The sequence below is a fragment of the Leucoraja erinacea genome, chromosome 16, assembly GCF_028641065.1.
Source record: "Leucoraja erinacea ecotype New England chromosome 16, Leri_hhj_1, whole genome shotgun sequence".
NCBI classification, from domain to species: Eukaryota; Metazoa; Chordata; class Chondrichthyes; order Rajiformes; family Rajidae; genus Leucoraja; species Leucoraja erinaceus.
In genome coordinates, this window is record NC_073392.1 from 18992022 (window position 1) to 19017170 (window position 25149).

Genomic DNA, 25149 nt, shown 5'->3' on the forward strand with positions numbered 1-25149 from the left:
TTTATCTAGTTGAAAAATGCTTTCAAATACCACTGGGGCCTTTCTTCATTACCTTTAAAAGAAAACTGTGTTCTACGCCACTTGCTAGATCATTGTAATTGTTTTTTTAATTCATATAAAGCAATTTTTCACAGTTCATTGGAACAAGATGTCTATCTAAAGTCTAAGCATTTCAAAAATGTGCTTTCCATCCCTGGAATTCAAATCTGGACAAATCTGTATAATTTTACTTGGTATTTACAGTCATATGGTTTCAATATGTTGTGCATTCAGCCAAGTTATAATGGCTTATAATTTAAATGAGAAAGATAAATGAGTACAAAGGTACTGATTAAGTGAGCATGAATTGGAGCCTCTAGGTATTTTCTATATTACTTGAAACCAGACTAAGTGGGACCCGACCCGTTGGGTCCCATGCTCACATGGGAGGGCTGGTCCCCCAACGCAATATTCCACCTCTCCACCAATTCCAATATTGGTGGCCATTGGGGTGGGGTGGGGGGTTTCTGGAGCGCTAGTATGGGTGTTGTGGGCTGAAGGGACTGGTTTCCAGAGGGCTAGTATGGACATTGTGGGCCAAATGGATTCTTGGGGTGGCAGCTCAGTCACTCAAGGCTGATGTGCTGGCAGCTCACTCACAGCTGGTGGGCTGGCAGTTGACTCACGGCTATTCCTTGAAATTCCATTTCAATCAGGGTGCAAGGCCACCAAATTCAAATGCAGTTTCCTACCATTTCAAGCAGGGTGCAAGGCCATCAAATTCAAGTGCAGTTTCATACCACTTCAAGCAGGGTGCAAGGCCACCAAATTCAGGTGCAGTTTCCTACCACTTTAAGCAGGGTGCAAGGCCACCAAATTCAAGTGCAGTTTGATATCATTTCAAGCAGGGTGAAACCACCATAAAACCACACAAAACACCACATAAACACCCCATTCACAGTTCAGTAGACATTCAGTGTGATCAGTTGATTCACAGCTCAGACAGTTGTGACCTCTCCCTCCCTCATCTTGCAGAGACTGAGCCACACCCACACTTCCGGGTTTTATAATCCCTCCCCCCTCCCACGGGAAGGGGCGTGGCCTTTATGGCATGATTGACAGGAGATAGATTCTCAACATTTTTAAAACACTAATAACACCTTTATTTTTCATTGATGGGAAGAATCCTCTGCACATGATGAGCAGAGGGGGACTGAGTAAGATGGCCAAAAATCACAGCCGTAAGTGGTAGCGTTTTATCTAAAATTAATATACAGTGCAAACAGGAAGTTGTCAAGTTTAGACTTTTAATCATTTGCCATTTCAACCACCACCAACCATTTGCTGTGCTTTATTTCAAACCAACCACCACTAACCATTTGAGCTGAGTTGGATGATCAGCCATGATCATATTGAATGGTGGTGCAGGCTCAAAGGGCCGAATGGCCTACTCCTGCACCAATTTTCTATGTTTCTATATTTCTATTTGCTGTGCTTTATTTCAAACCAACCACATTTTCATTTTCAAACCATATTAAGGGCACTCAAGTTCAGTAAAACCACATTCACATTTTAGTAGACATGTGTTCAGTGTTATTCACAGCTCAGACTGGGAGACGTGACCCTCGCGCTCCCCCATCTTGAAGAGACTGACTGAGGCACTCAACACTTCTGGGTTTTATAGTCCCTCTGGAAGGGGCGTGGCCTTCATGAGAGAGAATCTCAACATTTTCTAAAAACTAATAACTCTTTTATTTTTCATTGATGGGAAAAATCCTCTTGTCCTGCACAGTGGAGGGGGACTCTGAGTAAGATGGCCAAAAATCACAGCTGCAAGTGGCAGCGTTTTTTCTAAAATTAATACACAGAACAACTGGAAGCGGTCAAGATCGTACTTTTATTAATATAGACTACATAAAGAATCAATGGGTTCCCAAAACAGTGGACTAGGTAACTTTCCATTTTCTTTTCCATATCCTCAGGAACAATCAGCAGCTTTGTTCTAGGCTCAAACTGATGAAGCTTGGACAATATTTGTGGAATCGATCAGCATTAATACAAAGAGTTGGGATGCTAATGCCTTACTTCCTGCAACCTCCACTCCTCACGTCACTTGATTTTCTTCCCTCATTGCTTTCAGGTTTTTATCCCAAAACTGGCATGATAAAACTTCCCACACTAGCTGCAGCTGTTCAAGTAGGTGCAGGGCAATTAGAGATGAGCAAAAATGGGGGGGCTGGGCAGAAACTCTCATAGCACGTGTGGTGTTGGGAATGACGCAGGGTTCGTCCGTGACCACATTGACACTCGCAGTTGGGTGATTTCACGTGATATATTTTATATACAGTGGTAAGAAAGTGCAGGACCACATGTGGGGCTTTCCTTCGGCATCAGGGTGCATGTGCCGTGGCACTGGTGATCTCAGGCTTGTCCTGGTCTTCGAAGGTGGGGTAGTTATCCCAGGCTTCTTCCTGCAGTTCGTCCTTGCCCCAAGAGGAAGCACTAGCAGTCTCAGGTTTATCTTGGCAGTCCCAGGTTTATCCTGGCAGCTCAGGTTTGGGCTTGAAGACGCAGCGTTGGTGGTCTCAGGGTTATCCTTGTGGTTCAGTCTTTGCCTCTGTGTGTGGGCGCAGTCTCTCGTTGTCCATGGGCCAGAAGAGGCAGTGGAGTCTCAGCTTGCCCCAGTCAATCAGTCTTAGCCTCAGTATTATCAATTCATTGGGAATAGGCGAGACCCAAACACCAATTCCTACAGCACCTCACTAGTGACGACATGCCACAAGGAAATAGATCCATTTAATTCTACTCGGTTTCTTTATTATTTGACCAATCCTAAATCCACGCTGATATATTGCCACCAATCCTATGTATTTTAATTTTTAGTTTAGTTTAGTTATTGTCACGTGTACCGAGGTACAGTGAAAAGCTTTTGCTGCATGTTTTGCACAAACTTCTTATATGAGATCCTATCAAAAGCTCACTGGTCCAAATAGAATACTTCTACTGGTTTGTCCTTGTATATTCTACCAATAAAATCTCAAAAAGAAAACTCCAGCAGACCTGCATAATTTCCCTTTCATAATCCTCTGACTTTGTTCAATTCCATGAATACTTTCCAAATGGACTATAATTACATATTTTATTATAAATTCCACTATCATATAACACATGCAACTATGATGCAAAATAATTAATTTGTTCTGAAGCACTTTGCAGCATCCTGAAGGAATGAAAAGTACTATTTTGCAATATCTTGCATGGTGGTGGGCAGGGGGGGATATGGAGATGGGGAGAGGAAGGACAAAGCATGGTAGGTAATAGGGTACCATAGGCAGGGAGAGTGGGGGGGGGGGGGAGGGGGTGAAAGACAGATGTTTGGAACATAGGCCATAGACAAGTAAATACGTTATGAGACCATTGAAGAGTTGTGGATTGTGAAGCCAGAGGAAGGAAACTATCGGAGGGGAAGAAATCGGTGGCAGCCCAGGTGAGGCACAGCCTACTTAGAAGAAGTGTGATCTTTTCTTCATTGTTACATTAATTTACCTGGTCTTACCCTAGTCATTGGTTTTGCTCAAGCCATTTGCCTCCCTAAACTTCTATGTTGTCTGAAACTAGATTACTTTCTTTCCCATTTGAAGGACTGCTAAGCTGAAAACCTTAACAGGTTCGTCACAGGTGCTACCTGACCTACTGTGTGTTTCCAGCATTTTTTGTTGGCTGGCCCAGAAATTATTTTTCTTTACAGACTTTGAGCCATATGAAAAACCATCTTTGGCCTCCCAGCAGTAGATAATGAAAGCACTGCTCAATTATTTACAATAACTCACCGCATCAGCCAAGTGCCTGCTGATATATTCAGCCTAATGGCCTGTGACCCAAACAAAGAAATAAAAACTCATAGAAGGAATGAAAACAAACACAGAAGACATATCCACTCTTAATGACAGGATTTGAAAGCTTTTTTTTATTCTGAAAAAGCAAAAAGGCTGTTGAGTGGTTTGGGCTGTTTATAGAGTTATCTGGCCTGATGAGACAACCCCTTTAAACGACTTCAGTAACACCCGTTCAACATTCCATTCCCACTGTTTTAACTTCACTGTCACATTTCTCCTTAATTGCCTTGCTGACAAATGCTATAGTCTAATTCTTTGGAATTCTCTACCCAGGAGGACTGTGGCGACTCAGTCATGGTGTGTTCATTGATTGTTAGATTTTCGGACATTAAGCAAATAAAGAGACACGAAGATAGTGCAGGAAAATGGCCCTGGGTGAGAATAGCCATAATCTTGATGAGTGTCAGTTTGGGAGGAAAGGAGCAGATGGCATTCTATTGTTTTTGTCTCCATGTTCTTACATAGGATTAGATGTTTGTCAAGAGCGACTCGGGGTCCAAAGAACAAGAACCTACTTTGGCAGCAGCACAGGGCAGCTGGTAAAGCTGCAACCTAAGTCAGAGCTCCTGTGACGACTTTAAACTTGACCTTTGGGGCTGTCTGTGTGGAGTTTGCACATTCTCCCCATGACTGCGTCGGCTTCTCTTGAGGTGCTCCTGTTTAGTTTAGTTTAGTGATACAACGCAGAAACAGCCCTTCGGCCCACCAAGTCCACGCCGACCAGTGATCCCCATACACTAACACTATCCAACACACTAGGCATTTTACAATTTTACCGAAGCCAATTAACCTACAAACCTGTCTGTCTTTGGAATGTGGGAGGAAACCGGAGCACGCGGTCATGGAGAGAACATACAAACAGAGAGCACTTGCAATCAGGATCGAACTCAGGATTTTACCGCTGTAAGGCACCGTTGCGCTACCATGTCATTGGTGCTTTCCTTCCACATCCAAAATAAATAATCCTATATGAAGGTTAATTGCCAATTCTAAATTACCCCAAATATATGTAGCAGAATCTGGTAAGAGTTGCTTGGAATAAACAGGGGACTAACCAAGGAATTTAGTATTTCCGGTATGCTTATGAGAGAAAGATTTGAATGAAGGTGTGTCATTTTGTATCAATATGTACACACATAGTATTTAAAAATGCAAGATAGGGCTCAGGCTGGTCTCCTGGAAACGTCCCCAGATATGTATATTAGGGCCAATTGTGGGAACTCGTAGAAAGGAGGAGAAATTCAAGCAAATAGTTATTTACTTCATGATCCATTGCCCATTGACTCACATCTTGGTAAAGGATCATGATATTCATAGTACATCACAACGGGCGAATCACGAATAACGATGATCTTTTGCCCGTTGACTTGCATCTGTTCCTGGCCTGCCAACGAATAAAATGTTACACTCTTACATTTGTGTTCTGTTTCCCAAAGGACATCAACAACTTGTTCGAATGTATCCAGACCTACAGTCCTCTGAGAATTGTGTATTCCAACTTTGGACTCTTGCATCTTACCTGTTTATATTTCACATCATTACTACAACAATAAACTCAGTCCTAAACTCTCTTTTCTCTCTATCCTCTTTTAAGTCTGCCTCTTTGGTCACTAATGTTCTGTGACCAAAATCATAGAGTCATACCACATGAAAACAAACCCTCAGCCCACCTTTTCCATGCCGGTTTTGTTCTACTTGCCTGCATTTGGCCTATAGACCTCTAAATCAGTGGTTCCCAACGTGGGGCGTACGCCCCACAGGGGGGGCAATTTGATTTTTAAGGGGGGCAATTTCCACCTAATGTTTTTTTCTTTTTTTTAACAATTTTTTAGTAATTTCTTGCTCAGAACTTTAACTGTCTTTTGTTTATTTCATTTTTCTTTTTCAGGGATGTCATGTTCTTTTGAAGCTTGTTTAAACCAAGGTATTGGCGTTTTAAGCTTCTTCAGCTGAAACGGAGTTCACTTTTTAAATGATAAGAATTATATATCACCACATGGGGGGGTGGGGGGCATCAGGATTTTAGAGGTGATTAGGTGGGGCATGGCCAAAAAAAGGTTGGGAACCACTGCTCTAAATCCTTCCTACTATCTGAATCTTGTGGACTGGTGGGCAGCCAATGTAACTACACGTTTTGTGAGAAAACGAGGAATTATAGACCAGTTAGCCTTACATCGGTCATGGGGAAGATGTTGGAGTTGATTATTAAAGATGTTATAGCAGTGCATTTCGAAAGCAGTGACAGGATCGGTCCATGTCAGTATGGATTTATGAAGGGGAAATCATGCTTGACTAATCTGGAATTTGTTGAGGATGTAATAAGTAGAATGGATAATGGAGACTCTGTGGATGTGGTGTATCTGGACTTTCAAAAAGCCTTTGACAAGCCATATATTCCACATGACTGTAATCGGTCATTGAAAATCTCTATACTTGTGATACATTGTCCAGAAAAAAACAGCCTCATAGAAGACCTGTGTTCATGTGGGTGTTGTGGGGGAATGAAATGTTGAACAAAGCATTCCTCGAGGTAGGAAAGATTAGCACTCCCCTTTCTATTTTAGTCACTTAATATTTACATAATCTAAGATTTATCATAAACTTGAGTGATAGTAAATTTACGAATGGGCTTTAAGATTTTTTGTGTTTTCAGGGTGTATCCAATAGCATTACAACCTCCGAATAGGTCCTAGATTCACATCCCCACCCCTCACTCCCCTAGGAACTGTATACAGTCTAAAATGCTTTTCTAACAGTGCCATACTATTGTGTAGTCCAAACTTTCACAACGTGTATTAAAGCAAGCCCCCGATCATATTCTCAAAACGTGTCATGATCATACAGTGTGGTCATACATCATGTACCAAATTATACTGTTCCTACACGAAACCCATTTTATTTTCCCAGCATTTCTATCAACTCCTCCCGTATTCTACCACTCACCTTGCTCTACACACAAATAACTTAACAATATACATGACTTTGGGATATGGGAAAAATCCAGTTATGAGGAAATCCAAGCAGCAACAGGGGAAAAACATGCAAACTCCAAATGGACAGCAGCAGAGGTCAGGATTTAACTTGCATCACTGGAGCTCTGAGGCAGCAACTCTAGCCTGATCATCAAATCTGTCTCAAGCAACAGCACAAACAGCACCTTTCAACACACAACAATACCTATCAATTCAGTCATTGTTCAAGGGATGCACTTGTGCAAGTTAGTTCTCAATTTTCCATTAGCAACAATAACTACTCTCCAGTGAGTTTATTGTACACTTACTTTCTTTTCTGAATGATTGTTCTGATGTTGGAATGGATTTCTTGAATACAAAACAAGATACATTTTATATTAGTCACTGAGAATTGCTTCAGCCCAGACCATGGTACATTCAACTTTGCCTTCATGCTTGAGAGGAATTTCCAACAGTTTCTTCTGCTAAGGTTAATGTGTCTCATGCAGCCACCAAACAAAGCGCTATATTTCAAGCTCAGTGTAAAATAACCAACATGTCCACAAGCCTTCGGAGTAACATTAGTCTCCTTGACAAATGATCTTTCACTGCCCAAAGCCGAGGCCAACAAAGATCTCATGCATGCAGTGAGGCCGATTTCAGATTCCCTGTAGGTTTCTACTTTCTGAGGAAATGCAGAAGTAAATTTATTACGGGTAATCTTTAAACACCTGTGTTCATTCAGGTCAATGCAAATATTGCTGTGTAACAAGAAAGTACTTAAAAGATTGAAAACCGAATGCTCCGTATGACAGGATGTGACAAGTGGTGTCCCTTGGGTACTACTACTGGGGTCTCAGCCTTTCACCTTATGCATCAGTGATGCTTGAAGGAGTAGTACGTTTTAAATTCAAGTTTACATATGACTTTTAGTTCAAAGCCACCTTACGTTATGTAGATGAAGAAAGGTTCAGGGACATGAAATGAATGGGAGGGAAGTGGAGATTTGGAGAGGCTATGTTCATTTACTTTTAGTCAAAAGATAAATTGAAATGGATGGAAATAAGTCTTAATGGCGAGAATTTAAGGAAGGGATCCAAGGATTGACAAACATACATTACCATATGCTATTACATGGTTGTAAATTGTATCAGAAAGGTCAACACAATCTGAAAGAAGTTGAAATAGAAAGTTGGGAAAGTGACGCTTTAATTATTTATAGTACAGTATTGATTTGATTCTATCTGGAGGACTAGATTAGCCATGGAATCAAAGAAAAGATGGTCCTTAAAAGGACTCCAGCTCAGATTCAGCACAATGTTACTAGTAATTACCAGGTTAAGTTACATGGAGTGGTTGCATAAACAAAGATCGTATTCCCTTGATATCAGAATGTTAATGGAGAAACTAATTAAACTAATGGATATCTGAAACTCTCTCCCCTTTTAGGAGTCGATTCTGTCCAGTGTCATACATTCATGCCAAAATTCAGAAAATAGAGATTGAGTCTGAGTCTGAAGAAGGGTTTTAACCCGAAACGTTGCCTATTTCTTTCGCTCCATTGATGCTGCCACACCCGCTGAGTTTTCCAGCATTTTTTGTCTACCTCAGAAAATCTCTTAATGCTTTCTTTCTTTAGATGATTTCAAGTTTTTTGCCTCTGCTGCCACCTAGAAGCTTATTGTGCATTTCACCACGAATTTCTGAGACATTACTCCTTTTTACATTCTAATAATCCTTTATATTTCATTTGACAATCCCTCATTTTCTTTCTACGGCTATTAAATTTCTGCAGTTATATTCATTGCTGTAAAGTCCACGTTTCCCTAATTCTCACATCGCTGACATTGGATCTGGGTTTATGGCTATTTTCAGAAATGTCTCTAGTATTTGAATGACTTTCTTGCTTCTGTTTTTACAGAACTAGACACCTCTGCTAACTTATATTTTATTGCTTTGGCACGGTTCCTCAGTCCCTTTTGATTTTGCTGACAATATTGGTTAGATCTGTTGAACGCAGAGTTTTCAAAAGGTTCTATGGCTGGTTCGGTTTCACCTTTATCTATTATTCCAGGAATGACTCTGTGTAGGTGACATGTATTTTTCCTTTTTATATAAAAAAAATACATGTCTGCTTTAAATTTCATTTGTGGTTCAGCTGCCAAGTTAAATATCATGCGTCAAGTACATGTTTTATATGTTCCAAGTTCCTTTTATCGATTTCACTGCTTGGGAAAATGTTATGCATGTTAGTCCCAATTTCAGCATGAACTGCACTTGAATTGTATTTGCATCTCCAGTAAATAGTCTGAAGAAGGGTCTCGACCCAAAACGTCACCTATTCCTATTCTCCAGAGATGCTGCCTGACCAGCATTTTGTATCTTTCTTTGGTATAAACCAGCATCTGCAGGTTACATCCTGTAAATACCAGTTGATTTTGACCACTCTATACTGAATTGACATATTAGGTGTAGTTCATGGCCTGTGTTTATGTCACTGGATGCCAGGTTAGAACTCTAATTCAAATTAGAATGCTTAAAATCCAAATTAGAAAAAAAGCTTTTACTCCTTTATTACAAGCTAAAGATTGGCCACAATCCCAGAGGTGAAATGGATGTATATTAACGCACTGTGCCACATGGTACAAAGGATCTTCCAGCCACATGGGAGGTAAATATCCGAGAGGCTGGAACAGTACATCCAGAATTATCAGCTCAAAGTCCACAGTGTTGGCAGACAAAAGCCCACAGCAGAATCAACATGATTTAACATGTGTTGTGAACAAATTAATAGCTAGTTCCAAAGGGCTGACTTGAAGGTTTATTTTGATCACTTCATATGCATAATAAAATTGCAAGGCAACTATAAGATATTTATATAGTGCACAGCTACATTAAATGTTATCCTGTCGTTCATTGTTCCCACCACCCTCTCTCATACTGTCTCTATCTTATTCACCTTCGAACGACAAAGATGGAACAACACTCATGTTCCGCCTGGGTAATCTACCACCTAATGGTAAGAACATGGAATTTTCCAGATTCAGGTAACCCCACCTCCTCTGTGCTTCCACGCCTCCTTCTAACAATCCACTCCGGTCCTCCCATAATAATGTGTCCCTTTCTCAATACCAACCGTCCAACCCTACTCACCCATTTTCATCCCATCGCGGTGCAGGCTCGAAGGGCCGAATGGCCTACTCCTGCAGCTATTTTCTATGTTTCTATGTTTTCTATCCCTTCTTGGTTCCAACCACCTTGTTTCACCCTCTGGTTTCACCCTCTTTGTCCATCTGTTTCTGGCTCTGCCATTCATGAATCTGCCATTCATCTCTCCTCATGGTTTCCTTTACACTTCCTCACCCAGATTCACCCTTCCCTGTCACTTTATACCATCTTCCTACCATTGCCACTTTCACCTGATGCAGGATTTCAACCAAAGGCATTGACAATTCCCCCCCCCCCCCCCCCCCACAGATATTGCTTGACCTGTGGAGTTCCTCTAACAGCTTGTTTGTGGCAGCACCTGCATTCTCGTGTTACATAGTAATGGTAGAGTGAGGGAAGGGCTAGGACATGTGTTTGCAACTGGTGATGGTATAAAATTCTGTTGAAACTCATGACTGCCGCTGCCATGTGGGTGACCAGGTTTGAGTTGTTAGATCTCTCCTGAATTTATCGAAATTAGTACGGTGGTAGTGTTAGAATGCAGGAGTCCTCAGTATAACAATGAGTATTCAGCTCCCCAGGAACCATGGGATGGTCACGTATGAATGTTGCCATGAGCAAATGCACCTGTAGTAAATAAGCCGCTGAGGATTAAATCCAGTATGTTTGGTTCATTCACCCTGTACTCCATATCCTGTCATGTATCTAGGTCCTCAGGGTTAAGTCATAGTAATTCTGAGTCACTAACAAATGAATTATTGCAACAGCAATTGATTTGGAAGTAACTGGGCTGGGTGAATGACACCATGTCCAAATCCAGTATCTAGGTCAATGTCTGGTGATCCATCAACTTTTAACATATTTCCCATTGTGGTTGAATGCAATGAAATGGTTTGCTAAGCAATGTTCAGAAACAATTACAAATCAACTAATTTGTTATAGTTCAAGAGTCACAGACAGAACAAGCTCAGCAAGGGCAAGAAATGGAGATTCTGTTCTTTCAACAAACTCGTAAAACTACAGGGAAGATGTTGTATTTCCAGAATAATCTGCAATTCTATACTACTACACGTTTTTTTTTGCATTTATATTCTTTGAACTCAAGGCAGACCAACCACAGACAAGGATAATATTTTTTCTTCTTTAGAGGACCCAAGAATAAAAATGAGAGGTGTCCCATTTTGGGGTTCAAGCACTTATAGGGTCAGAAGTTTCCTGCCACAGATTACCATCTGGTTGCCATTCTCACACAATTCAGAAGTTTCGTCCTAAGATATTTATACGGCCTTCAATGTGTGTAAAATTAAACTGTATGATCCATCTGCAAGTGACCTCACTTAACTTCACTTTAGTGATACAGCGTGGAAACAGGCCTTCGGCCCACCCAGTCCGTGCCAACCAGAGATCCCCATAAACTAGCATTATCTTACACACTAGGGACAATTTACAAATTTACTGAAGCTAATTAACCTACAAACCTGCAAGCCTTTGGAATGTGGGTGGAAACCAGAACACCCTAAAAAAAACCCACGCGGTCATGGGAAAGGACATACAACCCATATACAGACAGCACCCGTAGTTAGGATCGAACTTTGTGTCGTAAGGCAGCAACTCTACCACTGGGCCTCTGTGCCATCCCTCTTAAAGACCTGAAACATTTTGTAGAAATCTAAACAAGACTAAAAAAAGAACTTCAGTTTGAATGAGTGTAACATTCACTGGATTACCAAAATTACCACTCCCACTCCACTCAAAAGATGTTTTCTGGGGGCTACCCAAAGAGTGTCATAGAAAGATGTGAATTAACAAAAGATTCTCTTGTCTTTTGCCCTCCGGGGCATTCTGCTCCTGCTCAAAATGGTTCTGCTCAAGACGGGTTTTCAATTAGAGGAGAATTCCATTTGAAAGGAGCCTCAGTGCCCGTATGGGACCTCCACTGAACAACTGTTACTAAAATTGCCCCTTTTCAGGGTCAGTAGTTCAGTGAATGCCTGACATCAACAAATTCATCTTTAAGCAGCATCACTGGAATTTTACCCAAAATAAATTCCATCACTGAAATATTTTGCCGTATTCACTAGCTATGTTTGTTTTAAATTGACCAACAGCACAATTGTAGCTTTCAAAACGAGTTTATATATTGTGTAGACCATTAAACATGAGTATAATATTAGAAGTTGTAGGCTGTCTGTCAGGGGAAAAGCAATTTGCAATGACATACAAGACACCTATGGATGAAGATTAGAGATCTTGAGTTCAGTGTATTTGTATGCCGATGATGAGTTCTTCTTAAGCCTCAGCCAACATTTATCTTTCAAATGATATCTACAACAAATATCTTAACAATATATTATTTAGAGTCATAGTCATACAGCATGGAAACAGGTACAACATGCAACAACTACACTAGTCCCACCTGCCCGCATTTGGCCTATAACTCTCTAAACCTGTTCTATCCATGTACCTGTCTAGATGTCACTTAAGCGTTATGATAGTATCTGCTGTGGGATTGTTCTGCACGAAGCAGTACAAAACATTCTGGTGGCAAATGAAAGGTGCTGTTAAGCTCAAAGTCTCTTTCTTATAACATCGTTGTCACAGAATTATGTGGAAGGCAATAGTTAATAAGACTTGGAATTTCTATTATATGGTCAGCTAACACTTAAACACACCAAATGCACCCAAACATTAATAAACTGCCAGAAAAGTATCACCAAGTTATAAAGTAACTGTCCAACAAAATTAATGATTTCATTAATGGGATTCAGAGAGAGACATGGAGCTGATTTCAAATACTATATTTCAATGATAATAACTTTCCATAAAACACATGTTAAGCATTGGTTTTATAAAAACCTGTGGAGACCATAAGATTTTAACAACTAATGAATAATGGACAGGGTGTGGTCTTAAAAAATGTCTGGACCAAGAGGCGGTGCACATCTGCAAGATTAAGTGTGGAAATAATACCCTGGCATCCTATGGAAGGGGAGACGGGGGAACTAACGTCAAAATACATCAACAGATTTTACAAAAAGAAAAAAAAACGATTAAGGGAAGCTGGAAAGCTGGAATACAGACAGGAGATGAGGGAAAGACAGAGGGAGGGAGGCACGAAGATAAAGAACTGAGAAACACACAGATGCTGCTTCACACGCTGAGTTCCTCCAGGTTGTTTGTTGTTGAGAACTACTACAAAGTTGGGAACAAAGCGGAGACGAACAGAAACAGGATCAGAGGGAATAGGAGAAATGAAGTGAGTCAGTCAGAAGTAACATCATTGTTCACGGGGTGGAGAGGTGGACAGTGGTTGAAAAGAACAAAACAGACACATAGATAAAGAGTGTGCAGGAAGGAACTGCAGATGAGGGTTATACACTGAAGAAGGATAAAAATATCTGAAGAAGGGTCTCGACCAGAAACGTCATAGATAAGGAGATAAACACAAAATGTTAGAGTAACTCAGCGGGTCAGTTAGCATATCTGGGGAAAAGGAATAGATGACGTTACGTGTCGAGACCCTTCTTAAGTTACTCCAGTACAACGTGTCTGTCTATCGTTGATGTAAACCGGCATCTGCGGTTCTTTCCTACACACAGATAAATTGATAGACACAAAGTGCTGGAGTAACTCAGCGGGTCAGGCAGCATAGGGAGATGATAAGGAGACACTGGCAGTGTGAGCCTTGGGAGGTCCACGAGAAAGGGAAAGTCACAGACACTGAGAAAGGATCAAAAAATGGAATGGTACCTGAGAAGGTGAACCGAAGCCGGGCCGGAGATGGTCTCCATGCGCTCGCCAGCCTGTCTCCGAGAAGAGACAGCAACAGTACCTGGAGGACGAAGGTATTGAGCCTGCGGATGCCGAAGGTGACCCAACATCCACTGAGATCCGGAGATAAACGATGGGCACAGTTGATCCGCAACATTGTCTTTCAGTCTTTCCAAAGTCTATTTCAAAAAGTCACAAAAGAAATCCTTAAAACCTTGATGTGGTCCCAGTGCACAGTGAAGGGGTTGACAGGAGAGATGATAAGCGAAGATAAGTCACCTGCAAAAATGCACCACTCGAGTTTCAGTTTGACTGACCTTTGTCAACCCAAAAGGTCAACCACAGAAGTTTCAACTCTAGTTCCTCTCAATTAACCTCTTTGGATACAAGGGTCACAAGCTCGCGGTTGGAGGTTGTCGCCAAGTTTGCGGCAACTCGCTGCCTTGAGCCGGGCGGGCACACACACTAAACACACACCAGCCTCCTCGCCGCGCCTGCTATGTGTCTCTCTCCTCCGCTGTGTAACGTGAAGTTTGAGACAGGAGTTGCTGCCGCCCTGCTTTGATTCTTAGCTGCTTCTTTTACCAGGTGGTCCCGCTGTTCACTGTCCCTGCAATGCACGTGTTATCCGTCTGTGCCGAGTTGAGAGAGAGAGACGGGAAAACGCCCTCTCTCCTCCTTCAGTCGCCAACGGGACCCAACAAGACTGTCACTGACCGCCGCTGAGATTTGAATCTAGCTCGCAATTCCCTTTTCAGCCGCAGAATCCTCCCATGTTATCACGCAGACAACTTGTCGCCCACACCCTCCCCGCTCCACATGTGCGATCTCCACATAGACCAGTTCAGATACACGTTCCGCTGACAGCAATGAAAGGCTAAATTTCCTTTGCTCGCTCTCTTTTTATTTGAATATTAAAGCCAGATAATCCCAGTTGCCCGACAGTATCCTGTGAGCGTGTGTGCAGGAGAGAGAGGGCGTGTATACAGCATGTGGTCGGCGCAAAGAGATGTCCTGATGTGTCTCCGAGTCTCTCGCTGAGAGCGGACTGCCTACACTTGACTCGACTCGCTGTTTGAAATGCCGCACTGAGGCCGCGTGGGTCCTCGAAGGAGGTTCCGGAGGCACGGATAATAGATTAATTAATCGTTTCCTTCCACGGAAGCACTTAACAGCGTTCATTGATTTTAAGGGCAATAACACATGAACAATAACACCGCCTGATCGACTTGGACGCGGGTTCCACAGAATGATATCGTAGTTTAAACAGCTATATATGTATATGAGCAGATTGGATCCAATAGACAATAGGTGCAGGAGTAGACCATTCGGCCCTTCGAGCCAGCACCGCCATTCAATGTGATCATCCCCAATCCCCATTCATGCCTTCTCCCCATGTCACCGACTCCGCTATTTTTAAGAGCCCTATCTAGCTCTCTATTGAAAGCATTCAGAGAACCTGCCTCCACCGCCCTCTGAGGCAGAGAATTCCACAGACTCACCACTCTCCGTGAGAAAAAGTGTTTCCTCGTCTCCGTTCTAAATGGCTTACCCCTTATTCTTAAACTGTGGCCCCTGGTTCTGGACTCCCCCAACATCGGAAACACGTTTCCTGCCTCTAGTGTGTCCAACCCGTTAACAATCTTATATGTTTCAATGAGATACCCTCTCATATTTCGAAACTCCAGAGTGTACAAGCCCATTCTCCATTCTCTCAGCATATGACAGTCCCGCCATCCTGGGAATTAACCTTGTAAACCTACGCTGCACTCACTCAATAGCAAGAATGTCCTTCCTCAAATTAGGGGACCAAAACTGCACACAATACTCCAGGTGTGATCTCACTAGGGCTCTGTACAACTGAAGAAGGACCTATTTGCTCCTATATTCGATTCCTCTTGTTATCAAGGCCAACATGCCATTCGCTTTCTTCACTGCCTGCTGTACCTGCATGCTTACTTTCATAGACTGATGTACAAGGATCCCCAGATCCCATTGTGCTTCCCCTTTTCCCAACTTGACGCCATTTAGATAGTAATCTGCCTTCCTGGTTTTACTACCAAAGTGGATAACCTCACATTTATCCGCATTAAACTGCATCTGCCATGCCCACTCCCCCAAGTCACCCTGCATTCTTATAGCATCCTCCTCACAGTTCACACTGCCACCCAGCTTTGTGTTATCTGCACATTTGCTAATGTTACTTTGAATCCCTTCATCCAAATCATTGACGTATACTGTAAATCGCTGCGGTCCTAGCACCGAGCCTTGCGGCACCCCACTAGTCACTGCCTGCCATTCTGAAAGAGAACCGTTAATTCCTACTCTTTGTTTCCCATCTGCCAACCACTTCTCTATCCATGTCAGCACTCTACCCCCAACACCATGTGCCCTAATTTTGCCCACTAATCTCCTATGTGGGACCTTATCAAATGCTTTCTGAAAGTACACTACATCCACTGATTCTCCCTTGTCCATTTTCTAAGTTACATCTTCAAAAAATACCAGAAGATTAGTCAAGCATGATTTCCCCTTCGTAAATCCCTGCTGACTCGGACTGATCCTGTTACTGCTATCCAAATGTTCGGCTATCTCATCTTTTATAATTGACTCCAGCATCTTCCCCACCACCGATGTCAGGCTAACTGGTCTATAATTCCCTGTTTTCTCTCTCCCGCCTTTCTTAAAAAGTGAGATAACATTAGCAGCAGAGTGGGATACATTAGAGTAGATTGGATACATTTGCTTGATTCAAGGGTTGCTTAAAATATAAAGAGGTTACGCGGAACCCAATGAATCTGTTTCCCTGGGTAGGATACTTCAGAAGCTGAGGCATATATTTACAACTAGGCCGAGCTCGTGTATGTTAAATCATGAAATAGAACAGAGAACAATACAGCACAGGAATGGGTCCTTCGGCCAACATTGTTGGTGCCGAACATGATGCCAAGTTAAGCTGATCTCATCTGCCTCCACATGATGCATATCCCTCTATTCCTTGCACTTGCATGTGCCTATCCAAAAGCTTCTTAAACACCGCTATCATATCAGCCTCCGGCAGGTCCCTGGCAGTGCGTTCCAGACCCCCACCATGCTGTGTAAAAAAACTCTGCCCGCATTTCTCCATTAAATGCCCCCCCCTCACATTGCTATGCCCTCTACAGTTGGGCATTTACATCCCGGGAAAAAGTTTTTGACTGTCCATCCTATCTATGCCTCTCATAACTTTATATACTTTTATCAAGTCTCCCATCAACCTCCGATGTTAATGATAAAACAATCTGTCTGACCTCACCCTGTATCTGAAACCCTCTAATCCAGGCAGCATTCATGGTAACCTACTCTGCATCCTCTCCAAACCCTCCACACATTTCCTCAAATGGGGTGACCAGAACTGCACCCAAAACTCCAAATGCGGCTTGACCCAAGCTGCATCATGCCTTCCTGACTCTTATATTCGATGCCACTAGCAATGAAGGCAAGCATACCATACACCTTCTTCACCACCCTATCTACTAGTGCTGCCATCCCCAGTGAGCTATGAACTTGGACTACAAGATCCCTCTGCACATCAATGCTGTCATTATGATTGAAAAAGGTTCTGTGTCCCTTGACAACTAATGCTTTCAAGAACGAAGGTTTTAGAACTTTGATTGGGTGTGGATATCAAGTGGTGTGGGATAAAGGCAGCTTAATGTGGTTGATAGGCAAAGGCTCTCTTCCATCATCAGAGTTATTGACAAGGTTGGCATCCAGGATTTTTGACCTAGCAAAATTAAGGAAGATGATATACTTTGATGTCAAGATCTTGATGAGGAGTCCTGGTAATGTGATGGTGGGCAGTTTAGTTTAGTTTAGTTTAGTTTAGTTTAGAGATACAGCATAGAAACAGGAACTTTGAGGAGCATGTCAACCATTGATCACCTGTTCACGCTAGTTCTATGTTATCCCACTTTCCCACTCCCTACACACTAAGGGCAATTTACAGAGGCCAATTATTCTACAAACATGTGCGTCTTTGATATTTGGAAAGAATCCTGAGCACCTGGAGTAAACCTATGTGGTTACCGAGAAAAAAATGCAAACCACACAGACAGCTCCCAAGGTCATGTGCTGCCCTCAAGTGGATGATTAAACTAAATAATGGAACATCCTCAATCACCAGAATGCTCAATATCTTTTACAGGGAGCGAGGGCAATCATTATGTCACTTTTCTCAAATTCAAATCAAAATTCAGTAATATTGTCCAGTGAAGTAAAACACTACAGAAAATCCCACACTGATGTTGTGGTGGGTGTCATGATGAGAACATTTGTGAGGCTGGGATGTGAACGGAAGCGCTACTCCACCTAGTACCTCAAGTTGCGCATCCTGCGATAGATTCTGCTTTAGAACAATCCTTGAATGAGTTGCGTACCACTTTTCCAACTCCCATTTTTTTAATCAATAAAGATGGTATAGTGATGTAGTGGCAATCTGTTAAAAGTATCACTCAAACTCAAGCAAATCAGTAAATCAAGCTTTTTGACAGTTTGCCCTTTTCAACAGGTGGAAATGTTCTAGATTCACAATACAAAGTAGGAAAAAGGCTTCAATCCTACTGTTAAACCTGGAACAGTTCTGATTGCAATTTTGACTTCAGTGATTCTTGCAAAAGATTGTGAGTTTGAATCACACATTTGTAAACTAGTTTCATGCTCCAATGTAATATTAGAGGTGAGATGTGGAATCCTTTGCCTCAGTTCCGATGACTGAGTGGATGTAAAAATTCTAAAGCACCATTCAAATAAGGCTAAGAAAATATATTCCATTGTGCTAGTTAGTATTTAGCCTTAATTGGCACCATTTAAACCGACAATCTGGTAGTTATTTCATTGTTGTTCATCAGTTTTTGTTTTGTGCACAAGTCAGTGAGTTATCCTACCCTGGCACGTTAACGTCTAGACTGACACTCCAGTGAAATTCGGAGAAAATACCGCACTGTTGAATGAAATGTCACACTGAAACCCGATCTGCTTTGTCTGGTACACTTAAAAATTCTCACACCACTATATCGAAATAAAAACTGGGGATTGTACATTTGTTAACACTTGCTGTATTGTGAACAAATTAGCTGCTATATTTTTTCCATAAACAGTGGCTGTATTTAAAAAAATACTTCATTGGCTATAAAAATGCCTAGGCCTTAAAATATGTTATTTAAAGCAAGTGCTCCTTCTCCCGTGTGATGGTGATATTCCCAGTGAGTCCCACATTTGTAAGCTAAACCTAATTGCTTTGGGAAGGTAATGGCAAAGAAGTCTCTCATTCAACTTTTCATTGCTTTGATATCACATAGGTTAGTTAAGAATCAACCAGTTGCAGTGTGCTTAGAGCACAAAGGCCAGACCCAAGGATAGACAATTTCCTTCTATAAAGAACATTAATGAACTAGATGGACTTTCAGGAACAATCAATTAATGACACTATTCCTCATTACCAAGATTTTTATGGAAGATATGGATAGGTGATATCCAGACTAAATAAGGGTCCCTACCCGAAACTTCACGTTTGTTTAGTTTAGTTTAGAGGTACAGACTCTTCAGCCCATCGAGTCTGCCCCACGCAATCCCTGCACGCTTACACTATCCTACACACTCTAGGTACTATTTATAATTGTACCAAGCCAATTAACCTACAAACCAGTACGTCTTTGGTGTGTGGGAGGAAACCGGAGTTCCCAGGGAAATTCCACGCAAGTCACGGGGAGAACATACAAATTCCATACAGCCAAACACCCGTAGTCAGGATCGAACCCAGGTCTCTAGCGCTGTAAGGCAGCAAATCTACTGCTGCGCCACCGTGCTGCCCATATCCATGTCTTCCAGAGATGCTGCTTGATCCGCTGATTTACTCAAGCACTTTGTGATTTTTCTGTAAACCAGCATCTACAGTTCCATGTATCTACCAATCTATATCTAGATTATATAATTAACGTTTTATCTAATAGAACTAGTGTGAACGGGTAATCAGCATGGATTTGATGGGCCAAAGGGCCTGTATCTATGCTTTATCTCTAAACTAAATACTATATTTAAATGTTTCAGCTTCCCTGGTGGGAATGGAATTATTTTCTCTGGATCATTAGTCCATGCCTCTAAATCGATAGTTTGGTAACATAGCCAGGATGTTAATGTTTACATTACTGCACTTTATGTGACAACACTTTAAAAGTACTTAATTGATTATAAAGTGCTTGGAGACATCCTTAGGTCGTAAAGAGACATAAATGTAAGTTCTTTCTCACTGCTTTTATCGATAAAATTGCAGTTCTGCCACACACGTCCTTAATGTGCATCAAACGGAAGTAAGTTAAACTATACATTAAAAATACTTAATTGCAAGTGTTTCTTCAGAACATTTTTCCAACATTCAGGATATCTCATCAGTTGCTGTTAATGACTATTCAAACTTTGTCATTGACAACCACGGATCAATACAGGAACTATTCTTAGATTGCAACAGCAACCTTGCAAAACTAAATTAAGTCTCTCATTTCAGATAAGTCTGAAGAAGGGTCCCAACCAGAAATGTCACCTAACCATGTTCTTCATGGTTGCTGCCTGACCCGCTTAGTTACTCCAGTATTTTGTGGGGTTTTTTTGTAAACCAGCATCTGCAGTTCCTTGTTTCTATAAAATAAATATACCATCTGGTAATGTGCATTAAATTTCACAATGGCAAACTCATTGAGTGAGATTCAAGGGCCTGAGATACTTACAAAGTGTGGGAGAGAAACTGAAAGGATTGGAGGTTAGTTTATCACTAGTTGTGGAAAAGCTAATAAATCCTAGTGAAGCAAGGTAGGAAGCAATGCCACCTGTGTTTTGGATTATTATTTTTGTACAAGGATGATCTTGTTCAAAGAATCCGGTTTGAAGGAAACCAACTCTCAGCCCCTTGTCCTCTTCCTGTCTTCAAACACAAGAGGCAAATCTGTACTGTTTCACTGAGCAGTAGGGTGAGAATCTACAGGCGACACCAAGTTCCGTCTCAGGAGGAGAAGTTAAGCCCCTGTCCTACTTAGGAAACCTGAACGGAAAATTCTGGAGACTTTGCGCCCCACCCAAGGTTTCCATGCGGTTCCTGGAGGTTCCCGGAGGTTTTTGTCAGTCTTCCTACCTGCTTCCACTACCTGCAACCTCCGGCAACCACCTGCAACCTCAGGTTTCCTAAGTGGGACAGGGGCTTTAGTTATCTATTTCCATAGGAAATGTTCTCTCAACATATAGCCCTACAAAGAACAATGCCTCACTGCCATCTACAGGTCAGAATGATTATCTTCAGGAATGATTTTGAGTGAAGGGCAAATATTTAAAGGCGCTTTCTTTGGGCACCGTGAGCGTGGACAGTGAAAATAATATGATTTAATTTATTCAGGTTTATTTATCTTACAATCTTTTATTTTCATTGGCCTCAATGTTTTTTTAATTTCTTTCACCATTATCTCCTTGTGGGTTTATCAACAAAAACTTATGAAAAAGAGAATTATGTGAATAATATATAAACAAAACTATTCTTTTGTTTATGCTTAAGAAAGAACTGCAGATGCTGAAAAATTGAAGGTAGACAACAATGCTGGAGAAACTCAGCGGGCGAGGCAGCATCTATGGAACGAAGGAAATAGGCGACATTCTGGACCCGAAACGTCGCCTATTTCCTTCGCTCCATAGATGCTGCCTCACCCGCTGAGTTTCTCCAGCATTTTTGTCTACATTTTGTTTATGTTGATCCCTGCTGTGTAACTTTTCTATAACTTTTCCTCTCTTAAAAGAAAACACTGTTGTTAGTTTGTGGTGTTTCTTTATTCACGTTGTGTTTTGATGAAAGTTTATTAAGATTAAATATTAACTGTTTCTGTTTCCAAATATGCTGCCTGCCCATCTGACTAATTCCAGAATTATCAGTTTTATTTTAGATTTTCAACATCTACAGAATTTTGCTTTGGGATGGAAATGCACACACTGGCAGAATGAATCCTGTTTCATTTGCTTCCATTTACATTTCCAAGACTGATGTATCTGAGGGACTGCAGTGCACCCTGTTTCGCAAGGATATGGCTTATCACCACTCTCTTCACACAGTGCTTCAGCCCAAAGGTTTTCCCATCCACTGCATGGACTAGATGGCAACATCAGGAGAAAGATGCAGCTACATAGAATGCATAACATCACAGGAACATGCCCTTCAGCCCACAATGTCTGTGCCAAACATGATGCAAAGACCAATTCTTATCTCCCTGCATATAGTTCAGATCCCTTCATTCATTGCATATCCATGTACTTACATCATGATAAACATTGTGATGTTCTGACCTGGCCATCTTGTCCCAGTCCTGCTCCCTAACTTGTAACATCTGGTGGTTAAGGGCAGATCATTTTACCTACCGAAGGAGTTCTTTGCCAACTTCCTGACTGCAATCCAAATTCCACCACAGCTTGAGGTCAAGCTAGTATTTGAGGAAATGAGTATTGTAATCAACAAACATGAAACAGCATGCTCCAGAGTCTTCCTCATCATCACAGGGTCTTCAACTGGACTAGCTGGAAGAAACAGATGGTGAACTGCCATCAACACATAAACTTCGACAACAGAGGATCCAACACACTCAACCATTGCTATACCACCACCAGAAATGCCTACTACTCCATCCCTTGTACCCTGCAGTGCTTCTTCTTCTTGCATACAGACAGAGTATGACCATGCCACTGGCAAAGAGGACTATCAAAAGCTGCTCATGTGAGGCTAAGGAGTGGTTACCAAACTGCTTTAAATTGGTGGACTGGGCCAAGTCCAATGATTTATCAGTAGACCTGTATGAATATGCCACAGCTATTACTGACTACATAAAGAAATGTGTAGCTGAATGTCTACCTACGAAAACATTCCGAATCTTCCCCCCAAAAAAGCCCTGAATGAATCAGAAGATTTGTAATATACTGATGGCTAGATCTGTGGCACTTATACACGTACAACGGGATCTGGGGGGTCCTTGTACATCAGTCTATGAAAGTAAGCATGCAGGTACAGCAGGCAGTGAAGAAAGCGAATGGCATGTTGGCCTTTATAACAAGAGGAATTGAATATAGGAGCAAAGAGGTCCTTCTGCAGTTGCACAGAGCCGTAGTGAGACCACACCTGGAGTATTGTGTGCAGTTTTGGTCCCCTAATTTGAGGAAGGACATTCTTGCTATTGAGGGAGTGCAGCGTAGGTTTACAAGGTTAATTCCTGGGATGGCGGGACTGTCATATGCTGAGAGAATGGAGCAGCTGGACTTCTACACTCTGGAGTTTAGAAGGATGAGAGAGGATCTCATTGAAACATAGAAGATTGTTCAGGGTTTGGACACGCTAGAGGCAGGAAACATGTTCCCGATGTTGGGGGAGTCCAGAACCAGGGGCCACAGTTTAAGAATAAGGAGTAAGCCATTTAGAACGGAGACGAGGAAACACTTTTTCTCCCAGAGAGTGGTAAGTGTGGAATTCTCTGCCTCAGAGGGTGGTGGGGGCAGGTTCTCTGGATGCTTTCAAGAGAGAGCTAGATAGGGCTCCTAAAAATAGCGGTCGGGGGATGATTAACCATGATCACTTTGAATGGCGATGCTGGCCCGAAGGGCTGAATGGCCTACTCCTGCACCTATTGTCTATTGTCTATTGTCTAATGTCTATTGACTAATGTTCCAACACCCCTCTCAGGTGAACATAAAAATATTTTGGTACTATGGTGAGCAGGTGTTTTTATTCTCCAGAACACTAGGCAAATTTATCTTACAAACTAGACTGTGGGACCCGTTGGGTCCCATGTTCACACGGGAAGGTTGGTCCCCCAACGCAATATTCGAGCTCTCCACCAATTCCAATATTGGTGGCCAGTGGGAGGGGGGCTTTCTGGAGCGCTAGTATGGGTTTTGTGGGGCGAAGGGATTGGTTCCAAGAGGGCTAGTCTGGGCATTGTGGGCCGAATGGAAATTGGGCTGGAGAATTCAATGTTTATGCTGCTAGGGTGCAGACTGCCCAAGCGGAATATGAAGTGCTGCTCCTCCAATTTCCAGTGGTGCTCACTCTAGCCATGAAGGAGGCCCAGGACCGAGAGGTCGGATTCGGAATGTAAGGGGAAGTTGAAGTGCTGAGTCACCGGGAGATCAGGTTGGTTAATTCGGACCGAGCGGAGGTGTTCGGCGAAACAATCGCCAAGTCTACGCTTGGTCTCACCGATGTAGATCAGTTGACATCTCGAGCAGCGGATGCAATAGATGAGGTTGGAGGGGATGCAGGTGAACCTCTGTCGCACCTGGAACGACTGGAAGTGGTCAAGATAAGACTTTTAGTTATATAGATATTTCAAGGAGAATATATGTGGTTATTATAAATGTGTTCTTTGTACAATGTGAGTATTTTACATTACTAAAGTAGATATAGTCTAAAAGCAATTGCTTGTAAAATGCTTAGTGAATCATATAATACGTTATTTCTTTTTTGCTTTTATGATAAGTCACTGGAATAGCAATCCCCAAATACATATCAAATGATGTCATTAAATGAAATGAAAAATGTCCAAACAGATATAACTGAAAGAAATTTTAAAAAGTTAAAAGCCTATTATCATTTTAAATGCTCCTAACTTCCGCTCCCAATTCATTTCCAGATTTGGAATTAAATAGCTCCAACATACTCCCATTGGTAACATTAGTAACTGAGACAATCCTTGTGTTACTGCAGCAGGACAGTCGTACAGCGCCGTACTCAGTGCTGCGTAGAAGTGCAAGGCTAATTGTGTACCTAAGTGCACGGCATAGGATTGGGGCATAAAACGGTGAGTTCTGAAAAGCAAATTAGCTACCACAAAGCTTTGTCATGCTGATCAACAAGAGCTTCTTGTGCCATACCACATGATTGTTTGATACGCAAGAACCAGAATCTGTATGATGAAGAATAGAAAACCAGTAAATTAGCCCCATTTGTGGAGTTTTGTAAGGAAATCTCCAGAAAACAGACCCAGCCCTGATGGAACTTCATTAACCTGTAAAATAATTTCTGGTTCTCTTTCCACCGACGTAATTGAATATCTCCAGTAGTGTTTTTTTTACTTTCTTATTGTTATGATGAGAGTTTAATTTTTATCAGGTGCTGAATTTGAAAATGTTAGATTTCAAAGTAATGCTTTTACTTTTTACCTCTTTGCATTGTTTTTCCTCTCTCACCATCAGTCAACTTTTGTTCCCCTCCTTTTATTTCCCTTGCGATACTCAGTGTATAGACTGGACAAGCCATCTGGCAAATGCCGAAGGGGCTGGAGCACTTGAAAGCTGGTGGGCCTGTCTTCATGAACAAATTACATAAAACA

At 41.9% G+C, this 25149-nt stretch overlaps 1 protein-coding gene across 1 annotated transcript in view; it reads right to left on the bottom strand.

The window, feature by feature from the left end:
- sema3h (sema domain, immunoglobulin domain (Ig), short basic domain, secreted, (semaphorin) 3H) overlaps positions 1-15117 on the bottom strand; it is a 128132-nt gene extending 113015 nt beyond the window's left edge. Inside the window, exon 1 of the mRNA XM_055647751.1 lies at positions 13745-15117. Within this exon, the coding sequence (XP_055503726.1) occupies positions 13745-13922 (178 nt within the window). The 5' untranslated portion in view covers positions 13923-15117. The remainder of the gene's footprint in view (positions 1-13744) is intronic.
- Positions 15118-25149: the final 10032 nt, after the last annotated feature.